At 36.8% G+C, this 21796-nt stretch overlaps 2 protein-coding genes, 1 non-coding gene and 1 pseudogene across 5 annotated transcripts; 2 read left to right on the top strand and 2 right to left on the bottom strand.

Moving 5' to 3' along the window:
• Positions 1 to 465: 465 nt before the first annotated feature.
• On the top strand, positions 466 to 7653 carry LOC114718622 (bifunctional 3-dehydroquinate dehydratase/shikimate dehydrogenase, chloroplastic). 3 transcript variants are annotated; one of them, XM_028904007.1, is made up of 12 exons: positions 466 to 647; positions 991 to 1229; positions 1989 to 2094; positions 2705 to 2932; positions 3272 to 3618; positions 4304 to 4367; positions 4456 to 4564; positions 4668 to 4808; positions 5673 to 5821; positions 6489 to 6651; positions 6779 to 6823; positions 7263 to 7653. In XM_028904007.1, exons 1-11 carry the CDS (start codon positions 642 to 644, stop codon positions 6817 to 6819), a joined length of 1593 nt encoding a protein of 530 aa, XP_028759840.1. In that variant the 5' UTR covers positions 466 to 641; the 3' UTR covers positions 6820 to 6823; positions 7263 to 7653. The 3 variants fall into 3 exon arrangements, with proteins under 3 accessions (XP_028759840.1, XP_028759841.1, XP_028759842.1); XM_028904008.1 differs by having other exon boundaries at positions 469 to 647; positions 2705 to 2923; XM_028904009.1 differs by lacking the exon at positions 466 to 647 and adding an exon at positions 754 to 834.
• Positions 7654 to 11331: 3678 nt separating this feature from the next.
• Positions 11332 to 14836, top strand: LOC114718634 (uncharacterized). The gene is made up of 2 exons (XM_028904020.1): positions 11332 to 11432; positions 12401 to 14836. Exon 2 carries the CDS (start codon positions 12575 to 12577, stop codon positions 14525 to 14527), a length of 1953 nt encoding a protein of 650 aa, XP_028759853.1. The 5' UTR covers positions 11332 to 11432; positions 12401 to 12574; the 3' UTR covers positions 14528 to 14836.
• Positions 14837 to 15335: 499 nt separating this feature from the next.
• On the bottom strand, positions 15336 to 15407 carry TRNAP-AGG (transfer RNA proline (anticodon AGG)). Its single transcript has one exon. It is a non-coding gene; the product is annotated as a tRNA-Pro (tRNA).
• Positions 15408 to 16960: 1553 nt separating this feature from the next.
• Positions 16961 to 21416, bottom strand: LOC114718596 (uncharacterized; annotated as a pseudogene).
• Positions 21417 to 21796: the final 380 nt, after the last annotated feature.

Consider the following 21796-nt stretch of genomic DNA (forward strand, 5'->3'; position numbering starts at 1 on the left):
CAATAGTAAAATGACTTTAACACCCTTTAATTATTTTTCTATAAATATATTTAATCTTATATTTTATAAATGTATATACACATATTAATTAATTATTAATTACATTATCTTATATATTATAAATTATGTTGGTAAAAAATATATTATTAACAATTTTATTTCTTCAAATTAAAATATATTATAAAATTTATTTTTATATAATTATCATATTAACTTATGTCTTTTTTAATAATTTGCACATATAAAAAGTGATTCTGATAACAACTATCTAAACACATTCATTTTATCAAAATTATCTTTTCACAAAATCTATTCTTTTAAAAATCTATTTTCTAAAAATTATCTTTTAAATTATAATTTGGTTTCATTCAAATACTCCCATATATCTCAGAAAATACGGGGTGCTGACGCAACTTGACTTTTTTGCAAAGCGACTCGCAGCTTGGTAGTGGCTCCACTGAGCGCATCCCTCGTTTTTGCCTACCACCACCTGCCCTATTGATTTACTTTTTCCAGATACCAACCACCAAAACTTGGTGAAACAGATCACTGTCGCGCTCGAGGAGCCACCAGGTATACAGGTGTACAAATTCGTCACAGTGCAGCTTCCCCGCCTACTCCATATCTTCTAACAAAGCGCAATGGAGGTAACCCCATCCCCCTCACACCCTTCCTTTTCTATCTGTTTTTTCTGTTTGGTTGCGAAGATGATTTAATTTTCTGCCCGCGAGTTTAGAGAAGCAATTTCTTTTTTTTAACTTTCCAAGTTGATTTTGCTTTGCATGTCATTGTTTTGCCAAATCTGCTGAAAATTAAATCTTCCGAGTTGTTTGGGTATGGATGGTTTAATTGCGGTGAATTTAATTGCTTTTTTTTTTTTAAATGCATGCTTTGTTCTTAGGCTATGTTTAGAAACTTGGGTTTAGCTGTTTATAATCATGGCTGGTCTTATGATTATTGTCTCTTCATTTTTGGTTTGGTGGTTAACAGCTTGCGTCTTCTACTTACGGTCAAACGGTAAGTGAAGAAACCAGGAAGAATGGAACCTTAATTTGTGTCCCTATAATGGGAGAGTCAGTTGACAAGATGAAGATTGACATGCACAAGGCTAAAGCTAGTGATGCTGACCTTGTTGAAATACGATTGGACTCTTTGAAGAACTTCAGCTATGTTGAAGATTTGAACTCTCTAATTAAAGAGTGTCCTTTACCGGCAATTTTCACCTATAGGTTTGGCAAAATGGATTCCTATTACTCTTGTAGCTTTTCTGATGTATGCTATTTCTGATAGTTGATTGGTATGACCAGTTTAGATGGCGAATTCACTGTCTTTTCCTGGACATAGAGAAATCCAAGGACTAGCGTAACAATGACCAAAGCTATTTAAATAGTAGGACGTTAAGTTTTATTGTGATAAGAGAATACGTAGAGTTCCTTAGTGGTCACTTGCAGCGGTATCATTGCAGACTTCTTTTAATTGTGGTTACCTAAGAAGCTCTCTGTACTCTCTGGCTAAAATGTGAGATGGTAACTCTCTAGGTTCCCTACAAAGCCTTACTTTTGTATTCAGAAAACAAAAAAAAAAAAAAAAAAAAAGGATGCGAGGCAAATGGACTTATTAAGGTGCAGAAAATTCTCAACTTGCCAAGAGCCAAATTCACTCTCATATTTTGCTTGGGCATTGGTGTTACTTATGGTAGTAGTTTTACTTGAGTCAGTCAACATCTTCTTTTAATTACAGTTTTTGGAGGCCTTCATTTATATGTCTTGGTAGTACAGAGTCAAGGTAATTACTCCTTCTTTTTTTTTAGTGAATCCATTTCTTTATTTTTTTAAATTTCAAATATCTAAAATTGAAAGCTTTAATTTCTCTGCCGTGCTCTGTGGATGCTGTTTTTGTTCTTCCTAGATCGTAACTATAATATGAAATTGCTAGCTGAAATGTGGGATTCTCGTTTTCTTGACCTCTCTGACTTTATGTTCCTCAAGGCCAAACTGGGAAGGTGGCATGTATGATGGTGATGAAAACAAGCGATTGGATGCATTACGATTAGCCATTGAGTTAGGAGCTGATTACATTGACGTTGAACTTAAGGTTAGGATTCATCCGATTATGTAGCTAAACCATTCCAATGCAAACCTGCTTTTTTTTTTTTTTTTTTTTTAACTTTGCTATGAGAAATTGTCTGGAGAGGCTGAAAAGTTTGGTCAGTTCAATTTATCTGGTAATTCTAAAAATACAAGTAAAAAACAAATTTCTGATTATAGTATCATGGTTTGGTCACTCGGTTAATTTAGTGCTGTAAACTATGGATTAAATACAGTTATAGTTGATTAATACTTGCTCTGTTTAAGATATATATACCATTCTTTCCATTCCTCATAAGCTATGCTGTTTACTAGTTCCATGATTTATAAATCAGTCAATCATCCTGATGATGCTGTAAAAAACCTGTATCCCATCTGGTAATAAGATTTTCTTTGGGAATTCTTCTGCTGAATAAATGCCTTTAACTTTTTCTGACATCGGTGATCAAGGCAGCATGTAGAGATATAAGGTGGTGAACTGGCAAGCGTTAATCCTTACCAGACATTTTAGCTCTTTCATCTCATTTGACAAATCCAGATACTGTCTTCATGTTATTTGCTAACTGAAATCTAAAGATTAGTGATACTTCTTTTTGGTTTCTTCTGGATCTCCAAAGGCTGCTCATCGGTTCTATGACTCCATACGTGGAAAGGAACTCAACAAATCCAAGGTCATTGTTTCATCACACAATTACCAGTACACTCCATCAGTTGAGGATCTTGCCAACCTTGTGGCAGAGATACAAGCAACTGGGGCAGACATCGTGAAGTTTGCAACAACTGCCTTGGATGTCACTGATGTGGCACGCATTTTTCAAATAACAACACATTCTCAAGTAAGCCGCGTATGTAAAATTTTGGTCCATGGTTGATAGGTATAATTTTGGCCCCTAATGGGATAAGCCTTCTTGTTGGTTTTGTTGGTTGATAGATATAATTTGATCAACTTTGAAAATAATCTTTTGTTGTTGCTAACATGTCAAATTGCCAACTATCTGAATAAAGACCGAATTGATTGTCTTCTAAATTCTTATAGAGTTTTTGACCTAATACATCAATGTAATTAATTATTGTAGGATAAAAATACTTAAAAGTTGGTTAGGAGCTGAATTTTGTGTCATTGATAGAGAGCTAATTCGGGTTTGATTTCATGTATGAGAAATTTTAGTTAATGAAACTTTCAGGTTCCAATTATTGCACTTGCTATGGGTGATAAGGGCTTAATTTCACGTATACTTTGTGCAAAATTTGGTGGGTATCTCACTTTTGGCACCCTTGAGGCCGGACTAGTTTCAGCTCCTGGTCAACCAACTATTAAGGATCTGCTAAATCTATACAATTTCAGACAAGTAGGTCCAGATACAAAAGTACTCGGCATTATTGGAAAGCCAGTTGGCCACAGCAAATCACCCTTATTGTATAATGAAGCCTTCAAATCAATAGGTTTTGATGCTGTGTACGTTCATTTACTGGTCGATGACCTTGCCAACTTTCTCCAGACTTACTCATCCACAGATTTTGTTGGATTCAGGTGCTGACTCCTTTCTAAGACTGTGAAGATTAATTTCCGTTATCTAATTTTTGATGCTGCTTGTTTTGCTGCCGTAGTTACACCATGGTATCAGTTTCTAAATCCTCTTAACTGCTAGTCATTTTCCATGGGTCTGCAGAAGAAGGCTGTAATATTGTATGATAAGTAAGATGCTTATATAGTCCTTTTTCTTTGCGGCTTGGGGTTGCTAAAAGATGGTTCTGCTAGTAGTAGTATACTGACGAACATTTTAATCCTATCGGCTTGACATTGATTTGACAAAGCCAATGGGGATCAGAATTCTTCTTTGGCCTTTCCTTAAGTTGGTCTAATGACTTAAGTTTGCAATTTTTTATTCTTGATTTATGTTATCTTACATCAACTGTTAAGAGTTGGAGGCTTTTTTTTTTTTAAAAACAAATTTCCAACCTGCACATAGTGGGCTTTAGTTGGAATATACATCTTTTATTACACTATTGTCATGCTATTGAACTCTATCCATTCATGCATGCGTGCATGCACGATACATACACATTATGTTCATGCAGGCATGCTGGTGGTCTGTTGAAGTTGGGTGGGTAGGCAGGCAGATGAGCATTCCTGTACCATCTACCTTAATGTTCTAGATAGTTTAGACTCTCACATGACCTTCTAGAATTTGATCTTTATCAGAATTGTATTTCAGTGTTACCATTCCTCACAAGGAAGCTGCACTTAAATGCTGTGACGTGGTTGACCCAATTGCTAAGGTAATCCCACATGATAAAGCACAGCCACACCTGACAGTCTTGGATTAGTGTATGATTAGTTTATTGCTGTTTTTGTATATGAGTGCAGTCAATAGGAGCTGTGAATTGCATTGTAAAGAGTTCAACTGATGGGAAGTTGATTGGATATAATACGGATTATGTTGGTGCCATTTCTTCCATTGAAGATGTTCTACGAGGTCTTTGTTACATTTATTGACTAAACATTTCTTGTTGCTATTGTTTTTGCTTTTTATAAGTATTCTATTGACAATGAGATGTACTCCAATTATTTCTTGGCAGGTGAGGATTATAGCAAGGCAGCCGCTTCACCATTAGCTGGCAAGCTTTTTGTTGTGATTGGAGCTGGTGGTGCTGGGAAGGCACTTGCTTATGGTGCGAAAGAAAAGGGGGCAAGGGTTGTGATTGCCAACCGTACCTATGGTAACCTTCAGAATATGCAAATGTCCTGCTTGAAACGCTGTATCTTCTTCAACTATGTTGTTGAGAAAGAGAGAGAGAGTAAGCTAGAGTGAGTGAAAATGGAAACCTTCTTCTTGGTAATCCCATTTGATAAGTAAAAAACTTCTAGTATGAAGAGCTTCTTGTTGGCATTTCCATTTGATGAGTTGAATGTTTTGACTATGGAGGGCTTCTTGTTAGCATTTCTATTTGACGAATAAAAAGTTCTTGTATGAAGGGCTTAAAACCATGGGCTTAGAAAGACAGTTTATATCAACATTTCATCCTTTTCAACTTGATAGATCCAAGGGGACAGTGGGCCAAGTTTATAACAGGAACTATCCCAAAGACCTTAGCAAGAGGGCCAAAGTGGACCAATTGTCACAAAACAATGTCGCTTGAATAAGAGAAAATGTATGAGGGTAGGGTGTGCATTTTTAGGGTTGTGTGCAGATCTATTACATAAGCACGATTTCTGCTCTGCGTGTGGAGAGAGCCTGACCTCTAAGTCAGTGCAGTAGGACCTGTCCTGGTTTATGTCCCCTTGTGACTGTTTGGTGTTATTTTGGTTGTGTTTTGGACGGAATTAGCTTGGATCTTGTGATTTTCCTCTTCCGTTACTTATTGAAGAGGTGTACCTAATTTCCTTTGATTTTAATACTACTGTTTTATCCAAGTGCGATCACAAGTTTTGTCTTCAAGTTTATATTGCTCTAAAACACAACGTTTCTTGCCCCTGAAACCTATATATTGCATTAACCGTGTAGCTTTTCTTACAAACACAGCTGCTATCTATTACCTCCTTATCTTCGATTGTATTTAGACTGGTGTATTATTTATGCATAGATCGTGCCAGAGAACTTGCCAATCTGATTGGAGGAGAAGCTTTAACCCTTGCTGAGTTAGATAATTATCACCCGGAGAATGGCATGATTCTAGCAAACACAACATCAATCGGAATGCAACCAAAAATTGATGAAACACCAATCTCTAAGGTTTGACCCCTTTGATATGCTGCTTTCTTGCATCAATTAGGTCATTGCAACCTTGTTATCAGAAGTTTTGAATCTTATCTGTGGTCTGGTACTACATGTGGCCAAAATTTTCTAAACAACATCAGCTTTTTGCTTTACTAAAGTATGGTTATTGATTGTGAAAATGCATACTTCTGTTATCTTTGTCTTCAAGTATCATGCATGATATCCGTTGATTGTAATTTGTCGTCTTCTAATCTAGTGAGACTAGCCCTACTCCTTTAATTGATAATTTTGCAGAATTTAATTCATTTTATGGTGACCTGGCCATGTTAGGCAAGTTAGAAGTAGTTCTCTTAAATCTATTGAAGAAGAGAAAAATGCGAAGAAGTTTCTGATGCCTCATCGGAAATCTAATTTTCTGATGGACATCTAGAAAGATAAATATAAATAATGCACCTTTTTAGCTTTGTGGTGATAAAAAGAAATTTACTCATTGTGATTTATATAAACATAATGCGAGCAATTACAGGCATTTAGATATTGGGGACATGGTGTCTTCTGTTCTGGATGAGTTAAGCATTCAAGCTTAGCAGGAAAAGCACCCAAATCTCTTGATATTGAACATAAACACAGTTGAAGGCCCGAAACTCAAATCTAACTATCTATTCAAATTACTTGTTTGCAGCATGCTTTGAAGTATTACTCCCTGGTTTTTGATGCTGTCTACACCCCCAAAATGACAAGACTATTGAAAGATGCTGAAGAGTCAGGAGCTGCCATTGTAACAGGATTGGAGATGTTATTAGGACAGGCTTATGAACAGTATGAGAAATTTACTGGTTTGCCAGGTACGTAGAATATGTAGGTTCAGCAAACTAAGTTCAATCCACCTTTTCACCATTAACCCCCTTCACTTTATTTGATTTTGGTTTGGATGTCTTATTTTCTTTATGTGACTTCATTTTGCATGCGCAGCACCGAAGGAGCTTTTCAGAAAAGTTTTGGCAGACTACTAATGAGGTTCGCAAGACTTAACCACCGTTGACCATGTTTTACCATGTTTTCAAGTTCTAGTCTTCTGCTTGATCTAGTTGGGTTGACATGTTGTTTTAACATGGGAATTAGTTGTGGATATGATTGTGTCTGGCTTTTAAATTACCTGTGATCAGTTATGCTACGACATGTTCCATGTACTTCTACAGTCTGAGAAAATTGATTTGATTTTATCTTTTTGAGCACTAATTAGCTTTATGCTCTCGCAACGAAGCATTGTAAAATAAATAATGCACATTACTTCTTATGCAGCTATCTCTATTGATGTATCTGATATCTGTTTGGAAATTTTCCTATATTTTCTGCATTTTATGCGCAAACGCATTCTCTTGAGCAATGATCGCTGATCTTATTAACTAGGTTGATATCTAATGGTTTTTTCTCAATTTCTCTGTTTATGCAATAGGATGAGTTCAATAATGCTAGTCTGAAAAGGCCAAGGGTTTTTGCGTAGAGATTTCCATTACACCCCAAAGAGGCTGGTTGGGCAGGAGCGCTTTCGTCCATTGTTTTGGGGCAGAGCATGTGGCTTGTGAGGAACCTGCAAATAAGCCCCATTTATCAAAAAGAGAATAATTTCCACAATTTGCGGCCATTTGAATGTTATACCACTTTTGCTTTAGTACATAGAGATTTGCTGCAGTTTTCAGAGTGTCTTCTGCTAGAACAAATGTTGTCATTTAGTAATATTTACTTGTACTGTAAATTAAGGGTTCTTGGACAATTGCAAATGTTTTGCCAACATAAACCTTCTCTCTCTAATATTTTTAATCCCATTCCTGTCGCAGATTTTTAAATTTTCTAAGTTGCCATGAAAATTGGACCTTTGCATACCCTCATTACTTGGAAATAAGACCCAAAGCAAAGAAAGCTGCTTTCTCCGTTCATATTTACTTGTCCTAATTTATATTTTCATTTTGTCAACTGTCTTTTCTCAAATTTTAAGGTATAATTATTGCTTGTTTTCAATAATATCCCAGTTAGATGGAGGGCATTAAATGGGGTAGTAAGATTTAAAATGTTATGGCATTAAATGGAGGGTAAAACTGAAAAAGAAAAAAAATTCTTATATAGTATATATACTATACAGATTTTATTCTCTCCTTGGGAAATTGTTATATGTCATTATTTCTATTAATTTCATTTCTTATCAACTGGTGAATAACGTTAAATAACTATTATACATGACGTGTTAAATTCAAAAATATTTTCGAACGATTTAAATTATTGAATACTTTATTTGAAAATAAAATTGTATATGATTTTAATGGTGAAAACGTTACAGCAAATTATAGTATACGCCTCTTAAAACGGTTACATAAGTTTCTTCTGAGAACAGAAGTAATTTATAAAAAGCATTTTATAAATTTTGTTAAAATTATGTAGATTTGCTTTATTTTAAAAATATGAATCATTCATAACCTTTCTGAGTTTTGTTAACATTAACTAATTATTTTTAGCAAAAGTTTGTGTATTTTTAACAGAATTCAATAGAAACTTGTATTGATTTTGATTATTTGAAAATTGTTGGGCCTTTGCCCCGTAGTCTATATAAAGCGGTTTGAAATTGTCACAAAACGTTTTCGGCCAAGTTTGTGGCAAAATTAAAAACGGAATAAGTAATCTAGTCTCATGCTTATTGGACCAATGAAGCCCGTGGGAGAATACCCCACGGAACAAATTAACATATTTTAATTTGAAAAACTCTGATAAGGCCCGCCCACCGTTATGAAACACAAGTGAGAAGACAAAATTGCCCTTGCTCTCATCATGACGACGAAATCATCTTTCTTGCTCAATTTGTTATTGAATTACTTGACTCCTCCCCCTGGTTATTCTTCTTCCTCATTTCATTTTCATCTTTTCCATCGCGTAAGAAATTTCATTAATCTTAAAAATCAAATAAAAATTGTGAAATCAATAGATTCATAAAACGAATCATGTACCCAGTCTGTCGAATATCATGAAATCAGTGTATCAAAAGAAAACGATAATAAACCAGAAAGATGCAAAATCCAGAAGAAAAATATCGCAGAAGAACTATATTTTTAGAGAGAGAGAGAAAGGGGAGGGAGTAGCTAACAAGGACCTCGAACCACCATGATCAAACTCCACAAATCAAACATCACCAACACAAGCCGGCCTTGACGAGAACCAGAGCCATTTTTGCTCTCTAATTGTATCCTTTCGCATCATCAATGTCGCCGTTCATGGAGTTTGCGTAATTTATCAATTATGATATACAAAGGGTTCAACACGATGAATTATACCCAGGTTGTCATGATGTTGAACATGACGACGCTCATACAAGAATGGCTGGTGAGGAGGTGAATGATTGAGTTGCTCAACAAATGTGAAATCAGAGATGAGAGGGGAGAAATGGTCATGATGACTTGAGATCAACGATGATCTTTGTTGGCAACATCTATAAAGACTAATCATATGTCATGTACTAGTTACTCTTTTTATAGAGATATTCTGCAACTGCTCAATAAATTAGAGCAAATGGATCCCTCTTATATAACAACACACGGTGATTAAAAAAAAAAAACAAACAGACAAACAAAAGGTAAGAGAACTCGGAAAAGAGAAGAAGATTTCATTGGAGAAAGAAGTACACGAGCACTTTAAGAGCGGTTACTTCTTCTTTGACAAACATTCCTTTTTTATAGGTCACAGGTAGGTACAAGATATGTCTAAAAAAGCGTCTATCTATTAAAAAGAGAAATCCATCAAAAAGAGGAAGAATGTTAGAGAGGCTCTTTCTTTAACACGCTCATGTACAATATTTACAACAATCTTGTGCTAGAAACTAACTCATTTTTCATATGGGGTTTTTAATGAAATGTATATTTAAAAAAAAACAAAACTTAGCTTTTTTTTTAAAAGGTGGTTTCAGTCATACCATAGGCAAGAATGTACATATACTGAATAAGTCCTTAGGCCCTATTTTTGGTAGGAAGCAGGAGTTGGAATTGAGATTATGATTGAAAAGGCTCACTAAAAAGATTATTTGATATGAGGAAATGATTGCTACTTTGGAAATAGTAAATTCCATGTACGTGAGATCAGAAAACACTATAGGAGAGGTGATGCTGGGAATTCTATCACTGCTACATGCTCTTTAACCTTGCTGTTGTATTTGTCTTCATTCTCTATTGTTGTTATGTCTCTTCGGCCATGTCCCCTCCTTCTCCAACCTCAAGGGCTGTCATTATCTTTTATGCTTTTCACCATGCCTTTTTCTCCATATCCTCTTGATAAAAAAGGAATGACAACATAGAAAGACACTAGTAGTGTACTAAGGTCATCAGATCTCACTAATATCTTGTTTTGCTTTTCTTCTTTGACACCCCCTTACCCCCACCGTCTAATCTAGAGTTGCCTCCTTTTCTCAGACGATATGATGGTGAGTTTGTGTGCAATTGATGAAGTTTTTTGTTCCTTCAATCATCCTCTTTCTTTGCGAATCCTCTTCCTCTAATTATAGAGAACGGCGAGTTGTCTGATTTGTGAAAATGAGCAGAGTGATAAAGTTCGAGAATCAGGACAAGGGTATTAAAGTATTTTTCACATTTTATGTTGATTATAAAATGAAAGTAATGAAAGCATTATGTTTAAATATTACTCTATACCAAATACTACCTCCGATCTTTAATTAAGATCTCGTTTGACTTTTATTTTTGTCCTAAATATATGACCTCAATCCACTTTGTGTCTAATATTTGTGTATTTTTTTTCAAGATAGTCCTCCTAACAATGATAGTTCTAGCCAATACACTTGATTAGCAAAGATATTTTAGAAAAAATAACATTTATTTATTACAAATAACTAACTTAACTTCTTTCTTTAATCTTTTTAAATTAGTCAATTAGCTCTTATAATTAAGATCGGAGGTAGTACAATTTAAATGCCTCATTCCCATCCATATTCTCACTTCATCAAAATTCAAGCATGATTACCAAATAAGACTTATTATCAAATAAGAATTTGGACACTCTGAAGTACTTCGTCTAGATGAGTAGAGAAAAACCAAAACCAAAAAAAAAAAAAAGAAGTGGATTTCATCTTCATTTGTAAGTCCTTAGATCATAAGAAACTATCATAATCGAGATTGACCATAGCAAAGAATCATTAGTAGAATTAAATTTGTGTTTACTTGTTCGTCTATAAAATATGAGTCGTATTCTTACCAACTAAACCAATATTTGTTGGTAATAAAAGATGAATAGTTACATAATTTTAGTTACAAATTAGACCCCACTTGTCCGATGTCCAAGCCCAAACTATGAAATAATGGAGGCCCAAGTAAAATAATTGAAGTAAAATTATGATTACGAGCCCAAATTGTTGAACGGGTCGAGCTGAGCTGACCCATGGGCTTTTTCAATTAGCACCTCTGGTTGCATCATTAAAGCCTTCATTTTGGTCTCCGACGCTGCTCCGGCTCGACAAAGATACATATGCTGGCGCCTGAGCCCTTAGCATTTCTGAAATAAGTCAAAATTGCTGTTTGAGCTCCGGCACTTCCCGAACCTTCGACCACCGGTTTTCTCCTTCCGTTCCCTCTGAAGTGTGAGTACTCCTCTGGTCGTTTCAACACTTTTTCTCTCCCACTCGCCTCGAGATCGTTCCGTTTATTTTTCTTTTTTGGGTTTGGGTTCATTTGAGATTTAATTGTTAGGTTAGCTATAATTAGGGTTCTAATGTAGTTTTAAAGTTTCTTCGCACACGCATGTTCATATTGTCCAATGTGCTGTCTTAACGGGAAAAAGAATGCCATTGTTTATAGGCCTTTCTCAACTGTAACGGCACAATAGCTCCTGATTTTTCTCTTGAAGTTTTTTAAGTGAAACTTATGTTTCCGCGATGTCGTTTTACGTTTCTTCATTTGAGAATGAGTCAGGCCTTTTTTTTCCTCTGTGACTTGAATGTTTTTGACATTTTTTTTTTTTTTGGCTAGTTTTGATAAAGCGTATCGCCTTTATTTCTTAGTCTTTCGTGGAGCCTAAAGTCTGACCGAAAGTGGCTGAACTTGTTCGACGTCCTTACCATCGAGTTATCGTCCTCCTGTTGAATAGAAGCCTAAAAAGATTTTTTTTTGGGGGGTGGTTATTTTAATGTCTTTGTAACATTTGTTTCTTTTTTGTATCTGTGGCTGCCTGAAACAGTTTGGATTTTATTGAAGATCTGAACGACCGATGATCTCCCTCATAGAAAGAAATGGAAAAAAAGGACCTTTTTACTTATAAATCATGTTACAGCTTATTATTATTGTTTGATAATTTGATTAAGTCTGATTGGAAGATGATGGAAGAAAAGGTTTTATTAATTTGTACAGATGAAGAAAAACATTTTTACTGATAAATCGTCTTACAACTTATAAGTATTGTGATTGCACTGCTCCGGTTGTAATAAATAGAAACATCCACATATCTATCGAGGCTTCTGAATTCTGTTTGCAATGCAAACGACTCCTTGGTTCTTTTACAACTGTTGGTCAATGTAGAATCTAATAGCCGTAAGTTATGCAAAATCTGCAGGTTTTATCTGGGGTGCAAATATTGTATTTTGGGTACTGGTGAGGCGCTGGAAGGTTTATATGGACTCCTAGTTGTTTGGTTAGGTTGTTCCCAGATACGTTAGATTAAATGTAGTCGTTTTCTAATGCACTTGACCAGAAAGCTTGCTTTGAAGTTTTATTATCTGGATTTTTGATGGACTGCAATAAAGAAGAGGCCTTACGGGCCAAGGTAATTGCTGAAAAGAAGATGGAAAGTAAAGATTTCATTGGGGCTCGTAAAATTGCTCTTAAAGCTCAGCAACTATATCCTGATCTGGAGAACATAACTCAAATGCTTATTATATGTGATGTGCATTGCTCTGCGGAGCAGAAATTGTTTGGGAATGAGATGGACTGGTATGGAATTCTTCAAGTTGGGCGGTCAGCTGATGAGGCAATGATAAAGAAACAATACAGGAAGTTTGCCCTCCAACTTCATCCTGACAAGAACAAGTTTTCCGGTGCAGAAGCTGCATTTAAACTAATTGGGGAAGCCCAAAGGGTACTTTTGGACAAAAATAAACGGGCTATACTTGACATGAAGTACAAAGTTCCTATGAACAGAACTACAAAGCCATATCATCCACCACAGAAGTTTCATACAAATGTGAGTGCTGGGGTGCAAAACAATGTCAGGGCGAATTTTCCCAACATGAATCCTCAGAAGCAGCAACAGCCTAGGCAGTCTACACAGCAGGGACCCAATGGTAGCCGCCCTACATTTTGGACTGCTTGCCCATTTTGTAATAGTAGATATGAGTTTCACTTTGAAGCTGTGAATAGATCTGTTTCCTGTCACACTTGTCATAGGCCCTTTATTGCATATCTGCTTGGTACATCAGTAGCGGCTAATTCAAGTCGTCAAGCTTTTGGGCAACAAAAAGATGGTTTAAATCATGGTGCTGATGTTGGGTCCCAGGGTATGAATACTGGGAACGTCAATACAAAGCCTTCTGTGAAAAAAGGCCCGAACATCCCTGATAAACCAAATAGAAAGAGAAAGAGGAAGAGGGTAGCAGACTTTAGCGAAAGTGCTGATTCCGCAGACAGCAATGATTCTGAAGATGATATGGCTGTTGACAAGGATGGTGCTCGTGGTGAACAAGGAGGCCGAGAACAGCATCGACGTAGATCTACAAGGTCTAAGCCTCAGGTTGTATATAATGAGAATGGAAGTGATGATGATGATGACCTAAATCCCTCAATGGGGGCCAAGGGAAGTGGCTCATGTGGTGCGGAAGAAGACAATGGGGAGACAGCTAAAATGAATAACCGTAATGGCTCAGCTGCTGACCTGAAAGATGATCAGAAAGAGGTGAAACAAGAGAGCTTACACAAGAGAAATGAGGAAACTCTGGACAAGAGGGGAAAAGAGGCAAACCAGTGCTCAAATGGGACAGGGGAAGCAGCAGAAGATCCAACCTTTTTTGTCTATCCTGATGCAGAGTTCAGTGACTTTGAAAAGGACAAGAAAGAAGGTAGTTTTGCGAATGGACAGATTTGGGCTATATATGACACAATTGATGGCATGCCGAGATTCTATGCTTTGATCAGGAAAGTCCTCTCTCCCGGATTCAAGCTGCGAATAACATGGTTTGAAGCAGAGCCAGATGATGAAAATGAAATCAACTGGGTAGAAAATAACCTGCCAGTTGCTTGTGGGAAGTATGTGCTTGGCAACACTGAAATTACTGAAGATCGTCTTATGTTCTCACATCTGATTTTGTGTGAAAAGATTGGCCGTAGTACTTTTAAAGTTTATCCTAGGAAGGGTGAGATTTGGGCTCTGTTTAAAAATTGGGATATCAAATGGTACACTGATGTGGAATCTCATCAAAAGTATGAATTTGACTTTGTTGAAGTTTTGTCGGATTACGTTGAAGGAGGGGAGGTATCTGTTGCATACTTGGAGAAGATGAAAGGTTTTGTGAGCCTCTTCACTCGAGCTAACAAGAACGGTGAAGATTCATTTCAAATTCCATCGGTGGAGTTATTTAGATTCTCTCATAGGATTCCTTCATTTAAAATGACTGGTCAGGAAAGAGTAGGTGTCCCTAAAGGATCTTTTGAACTTGATCCTGCATCTTTGCCGGAAAATCTTGAATAGATTGCTGTTTATGGAAGGATTTGAAAGTCAAGGTTGTTAGTGATACGGAGCATATAGGAAGTTAAGGTTCTATTCATTTTGCTGCGAGATGATAAGAGCTAGGCCAGGAGAGAGGATGCAGGTGAAAGTTTAACCAACCATACATCCTTGTACTTCCTAGAAGTAATCATATTTTATGGCTTTTTTTAAACCCTCCCCCCTCCCCCAAAAAAAAAAAACAGAGAGAGATAACTTTGTGGGTTGTAAGACGAGGACGTGCCTATGGCGTTTGACTTTTTGAGCAATGAAGAAAAGTTGTCTCTGTTTTCATCTTTCTTCTATTTGTTTTCAATACGTGAGGCTCGGATGTGTGTAGAAATGGAGATGAAGTACAAACCCCCTCGTTATATGATTGATACCCCATTTTGTCACCTTTTGGACATGCGCCGAAGGGATTGTGAAACATTTAGTTTTGATTTTAGTAACCACTACTAGAAAGAGAAAAAGGGTGAAAAACTTGATCCAATTCATTGTCCATAGAACATTGGGTGTTACTGTGTTCTATGTTTTGACAAAATTCGCCTATAATTTGTTTTTAATAAGGTAAATTTGTTCCGTGTTCGGTATTGTAACTATTGTAAGAGTACACGGAAATTCTACATTTCTACTCACGGGAAAACGATGGAGGGGCCGAGTTGTATGATAGCATCACAGAGGGACAGGAATCGCCAGTGCCCAGTGCCCAACAACCGCGCGTACCCAATAAAACATAAAAATCAAATAAAAGCCAAGTACGCCCAGTTGATTTTGCCAGCAAAATTACAAAGACGGGGCATTCCGAGAATTGAACTCGGGACCTCTCGCACCCTAAGCGAGAATCATGCCACTAGACCAAATGCCCGAACGGTGTGCGGAGGTTCTTTAAAACCGTATTCACCACCCTCCAAAAAGAATGATCACTTCGTGAGTCCGTAATGTGATTTTGCCATCCATTTCCACCACGGCTCCGATGATTTTGCGCTTTGTCTGCATCCCTCGATCATCCTTTCTCTGTTCTTGTAGTCGCCTTCTTCATGTGTGTTATGGTCCATTCGACGTGATGTTCAGTTCTTCTCCAGGTTTCTTGGATTGTTGCCTCCTGTGATTTTTCGCTGACAAACCAAATGGTTCATCGCGACAGTTATGCTGGAGACACTGCATCAATGCAGAGGACTCGAGTTGCAAAAGCCAACTGTTTCGATAAGACCGAGCCATTTAACAGCCAATGAACTCTTATCTCCTCGTGAGCATTTCGTAGTATTTTGTTTATTTTAGCTTGTCAGTTCTTCGACAAAGGCCATGTTAAACTTGGACATTCTCTCTTTTAAAAAAAGGTAATGGCTGCCCTGTGTAATGATGTCATTTGGTTCCATTTGGATAATAATTTATCTGGAAATTTTTACACGCATGAACATGTAAGTTTTATGTCTTTCCCCGGTTGTTAGGATCGTAAATGGTTCCTTTTTTTTTTTTTGGCTGTAATGATACTCATTACTCGAATCTTTTGTTCGATTCTCTGTTTAATGAGTAAGAGAAATTCTTAGTTTTCATCAAATTTAACGAGTTCATGATGTCTGATGCTATTATTGATGAACAGACCAATTCGGGTCGTCCCTCTGTCAACTATACGGGCGTTAGATATATGACTAGTCTGTTGTTTTGTAGTGAAGAAATGTAAAGAAGAAAGAGGTATGAATATTTTTTACCGATTAACATTTCATGACTGACAATTTCAAATAAGTAGATGGTACGTTCTTATCGGAAAACTATATATATATATATTCCCTTCGTTCCTTATTATAAGAGACGAATAACCGAATTACGTTGATAAAAAAACAGTTAAAATTAGTTAAGAATAATCAATGTGTAAAAAGTATAATTTTTTTCAAAAATACCCTCATTAATAAAGAGAGAGAACAATGGTAATTATTAAAAGAGAAGTAGAAATGAGAGAGAGTGTGAGTTGGAGACAATAAATATGGGTAAAATAGAAAATCAACACAAAAAATAAAGACAACTTTTAAGTGTCTCTTATATATAGGAACATGCCATAAGTATCAAATGTTTTTATAATAAGGAACGGAGGGAGTATATCATTGACCTAAGAAAATTTATCATCATTTCTTCAAGTCTTATGAGGAAATTGAAGTAGGAATTTTTGCGCCATCTCGTTCAGTCGTTCATTCTGATCTGCTTCTCTCTGTTGCCGGCATCGACTCTTTGCAGACCTATTTTTCAGAGGTTGAATGCAGCAACACCACAGAGGAAAAGCTGACGTCCTTTTCGCTTCATAGCTGCATGTGTTTCTTCATGAAAGCTTTGAGGAAAGCTAAATCTGGCGGCTCTCTATTTCTATTATTTTTTCCCACACCGAATTTGTTGAGTAGAACAAAATCAAAATCAAGATGGAGCCAGTGGCCTACCTAACATCATCGTATATTGATGAACAGAAAGCTATACAGCATCCATTAGCAAGAAAATTTACTCATCTTGGATATTGACAGTGAAATCCGCTTTGCAACAAAGACTGCCTAAACATAAAAGTCCAGACAATCTGTTTTTTTCCCTTGCCTTCCAATAGTTATACATTTCATCATATACATACATACATATATATATATATAGAGAGAGAGAGAGAGAGAGAGGATACAGCATTTGATGATTGGCAAACACAGGGTCGATCGTGACGTCAGTAGATAAACAGAAAAATCCATGTTGAGGAGACTCATACTGGGTTGGCATCCTGGGAGACTTGCAGACGCCAAGAAACATACTGGATATATGCGTAGTTGATGCTCATAGTCATACCAAAACCCAAAACTGATGAAAGCAGTATTGCGTAAATGGGCTTCAAGTGCAACTGCAATGCAACCAGGTTACATGAAAAGATCCATTTAACAGTTGTTCCAGATAAACCAGGGGATTGTCTCAGACAAAAAGAGAAAAGATCTTCAGGGAACTGAACACTAAAGTGTCACCTCAAAAGTCACTAATATAGAGTTCCAACTTCTATCTCTCTAAGATCAGGTAGATGAACACTTCTCAAAACTCAGATCATTTATAGACCTACCATCTCTGTTAGGAAATTACACCTTGTGTATTATTCACATGAATTTAAGATATTGCGGTAGATTTTGGTTGTTTTCCTTGATTCCCCTTCTTGTGCAACATCATGTTTGGTCTATATGGCATAGTACAGAATGAGTACGAGAAAGTCCACTCACCATAGTATAGAACAGGTGTACTGTTATAGCCACAAGAGCAAACTCAAGAGCAGCATATGTCCATATATACTCTTTTATTGCTGCAAGCAACACAAGCAAACGTTCAAACAGTAATCAAAATAAAATTAGGAGGAAAAAAATGGCGTGCTGTTTATTATTAATGAGACTATACCAAGGATGACCGCAAAAATAGATGCCAGGAGACCCAAGGTAAAGGCAAATGGTGCTGCTATAATGATTGCTTGAGTCTTCATGTCAGGAAGCTACAAAATGGAAACAGATATCGTGTTGGTCGAACATGATTGGACATTAAAATTTTGGGGGAAATATAGACAATTAGAATCACATTTCCCTAACTTCTAAGGTATATCCAGTCAGACATTTTAATTTCACGATACTGTAATGCATAAGCAGTTTGTGGTTCTTTCTTTTCTCTTCCCAACCCCTCCAAACAAAGGAAAATCTATATCTCCTTTAGTCATTTAGAATGTAAAAGAAATAATAATATCTACATGGAAAAAAACCACTGGAAGAGATTATCAAGTGGATGTCAGAAAGTGAAAACAACACTCAATAAGAATGAGATAATACAACAAAAGTAGTTTTTATAACCATGAAATAGATTGCCATAAGCTTTCCCTCATAGCAAACGGGCATACCAGTAGCTGCTCAAGGAAGAAAAAATAGCATATTGTGCTTATTAGGACAAGCACCACGAAGTCTTGCCAAGCACTGTAAAAAGAACAACAGAGAATAATGAATCAGCAAAATGTTACTGTGCAGTAGTTGATGAGTTAGATGCTTAGAAATAGAAGAACCCATTAATTCATTCTGACAATAAGTTTCCAAATTATCACTTTATCAGCCAAGTTAATGGTGAATTAAGAACAATTCTTGAAAATTTCTTATAAATAGAAGATGAAATCCATATGTGTGAATGCACAGACACTTACAGCCTGGATTTTGATTTAAACTCATAAAGGTAAGTATTATAATGCTTAAAAGGACACCAACAATCATGTAAGGCAAGTTTACCCATGCTTCTCAAGTAGAAAAACAGGTCAAATTTGAGGATATGACTGTCGAATCACCTTAACGTCTCAGGATTCATGTTCTGCTGACCCTGCGCCTGTCTCCTTCCTGTCTGAGCAGAGCTGGGCAAACGAAGCAGTGTTACAGGTAGATTCTGAACCTCTTGGCCACAAACATCACATTTCTTATTTCCTTTTGTGGTAAACCATTTAATTGCACATTCTTCATGAACAAGTGTCAAGTCGCCTTTACAACTGCACTCCAATTTGAGGGTGTTCCTTTCATCACAAACATCATAACAGATTCTGCAAACTGCTTCCTCTTCAGGAATTTCTTCATCAGCATCTTCTACTGGCACAGGAGTTATTTGATCTGGTTTGCCAAGAAACCAACGTTAAATATGAAAAAACAAATATTCCTATTTGACTGTGTGCAATTTGTGCAAAACACTGGATCATTCAGGTGTCAATAACTCAATAAAGTTTCAGAGATTAAACTAGAGTCCGGCACTATAATACTGTCTAAATATGAATATGATGTCTTCTGACGTGGTCACTTATGATAAAGTCTACCAAATTAAATTATTCAAATCATCTTAGAATTGTCTTTTCTTAGTTAAATCATTTAATCGAAAGCCTCTATAAGGAAGAGGCCACAACAAGACGTACAACTTTTTTAGTTTTAAATTCATTGAACAAATGAATATGACGAGAGGAGGAAAACTGTAAGTAGAATGAAATTTGACTTAAGTTCACCCATTTTTCTAGCCAATGCCAACATAAAAACGGACAGTTTATTCAAGCACATGAATTTAAACATGGCAAAAGGAGTCAGACAATGGAACAGCAATAACAGAGTATATAGAACATACCATCATTCTGATCTTGCCGTGCGTGCTCACTCCGGGCAGGAAAAGACAAAGATCTTACAATAACCATGTTCCTCCCAGGCACAGAGAGGGACCTTGAAACCTGGGAACCAGCAGCAACCGCATCTTTCTGCACAAAATTAAAAAGAATCATTAGGTTTTCCACCATCACAAATGCCAATTTCCTCAGGCAAAGACTAATGTCAGTGTGCTAATGTTAAAATAGTTTTTAAAATGCATTAAACACAAGCTTGACTCAATGTCTAAATCAACAAGTTTGATGCCATGAATTAAACTTTCCCATGGCTCCAGATGTGGACAGGATTTGAAACCCCACGAACGAGGAGTGCACAGGAGGTAGAAAGAAACTTACATGGCGTTTAGGTTGTTCCCTGTATGTCCTTGCAGAAGCAGGGTGTAGAAACTGAAGGGGACAAATTTGTAGCAGGCGTAACAGGAAGAGAAGTACATCTTTTCCATGAAATTGCGGGTGGAAAGTTGGCCAAATTTGGACTGTCTGGAGCTGCCTTGGGGTCTGAATTGAGGAGGCTGCTTCTTTCAGCATCTGCTGTATTGCCTTTCCTTTTGAGGCTCAAAGCCCGCAAAATGCCTCGTGGTGATGGAAGCCCTTTAGAGAAGCTTTGAGAATGGTCCAGAGACCTTCCACCACGTGTACTTCCAAAACCTACATGTCTCGGTGGGATTTGAAGTGAAATATCTGGCCGCCTCCCACTTGGTCCATTGTCTGAAACTTCTCTGTTTAACTGAAGATCAGTCTGCGCATTGAAAAAACATCTTTAAGAACACGTTTTCAATTAGAGAAGAAAAACTTGTATACTTCCGGAACTCTTTCTGTCAACTACATCAGAGCAAACACATGAATGGCTCACCAACTTAAGGGATTGGCACCATACCAATGCCCACACGCTTATCTCCAGGTTCTCTCATTCGCCAATTTAAGGGCAAACTTTCCCCCATAGGTCTCTTTCATCCTCTTAGAACTAAATTTTCACTGAACATAAATTTATGAAACCAAAAAGCAATTTGCAGATTATGCATGATATGTTCTCTGAACGTAGCTAGTTAAGCATAAAATTATTCAATTTGGTCTGGCAGTCCACGGTGACATGGAAAGAAGAAAATCCATATCCGAACCCAAACATGGTAAGCATTGAAACTAGGACGCAAATCTAGAAAGGGATTTTAGTACGGGGACTAGCCTGCAGGAACGGTTTCAAGCAAGCATAGGAGAAGCTGAAATTACAAACCCCTTGATTTCAACTGGATCAATTAAACAGATATGGAAAAGTGAAATCAATCAGCAACTACACCATTCCAGCCACAAGATTGCAGAAAAACAAACTGAAGATTAAACACTACTGGATTCAAGCTTCTGCAAATATCCACTAGTTATGAATTGAATTAGAAGAAAAGCAGAATAGCCATCTCACTTTCGGTAGTGATTAAAACCACAGAACTTTAAATGTTACGCAGATCAATCGTTGAAATCCAACCTTTTGTGAATTATCAGAACCTTCATTCGTGGCTGCTTGAGTTGCTTGCATGATTTGCAGCTCCAAAGATCAAAACTGTGAAACGGGGAAATCCCAGAAAAGAAAAGGAAGAGTAATAATATTAGGAAACCCCAGAGAGTGGAAGAAAGAAGCCGACAGAGATACAGCAGCAATGCAAAAGTATTAAGGATTTGGTGGAAAACTGAGGGTCGTTGAGAGCATTAAGTACTTCATACGTGGAATAACAGTGTCCCTTTTAGCCGCAGAAGAGAACGAGGAGGAGGAAAATGAGCAAGGATGAAGCTTCTTCGAAGATCTGGCTTGTAGGTGGTGTTTGGTTCACTGTTCGGCCCGGAGACTCCGGTTCGGTTCAGACCAGTCGGTGTTGTCATCATATTATTCACACTTGTTTGGCGCATTGCACACTTGCAAACTGCAATTGCAATATTAACAGTTATAAGTTGCCAATAATTAAAAAAAATTAACAGTTACAAGTTAACAACACATTATTTCTCGCTTGCTTTTTTTTTTAAAGTTCATTTATAGCACAGAAAATAAAAATTATGCACGATGAAAAAAAATATTCTTTGTGGTTATTTTTGTTTATTAAGTT

The sequence above is a fragment of the Neltuma alba genome, unplaced genomic scaffold, assembly GCF_004799145.2.
Source record: "Neltuma alba isolate B1F8T4 unplaced genomic scaffold, ASM479914v2 tig00011854_pilon, whole genome shotgun sequence".
Classification (NCBI taxonomy): Eukaryota; Viridiplantae; Streptophyta; class Magnoliopsida; order Fabales; family Fabaceae; genus Neltuma; species Neltuma alba.

What these genes read in the sequence shown, in the direction of transcription:
- LOC114718634 (XM_028904020.1), top strand. Translation starts at nt 12,575, where the DNA reads ATGGACTGCAATAAAGAAGAGGCCTTACGGGCCAAGGTAATTGCTGAA.
- LOC114718622 (XM_028904007.1), top strand. An exon ending in ACAGATTTTGTTGGATTCAG is followed by an intron (nt 3,619 to 4,303) that starts GTGCTGACTCCT and finishes ATTGTATTTCAG; the next exon opens with TGTTACCATTCCTCACAAGG. An exon ending in ATGAAACACCAATCTCTAAG is followed by an intron (nt 5,822 to 6,488) that starts GTTTGACCCCTT and finishes ACTTGTTTGCAG; the next exon opens with CATGCTTTGAAGTATTACTC.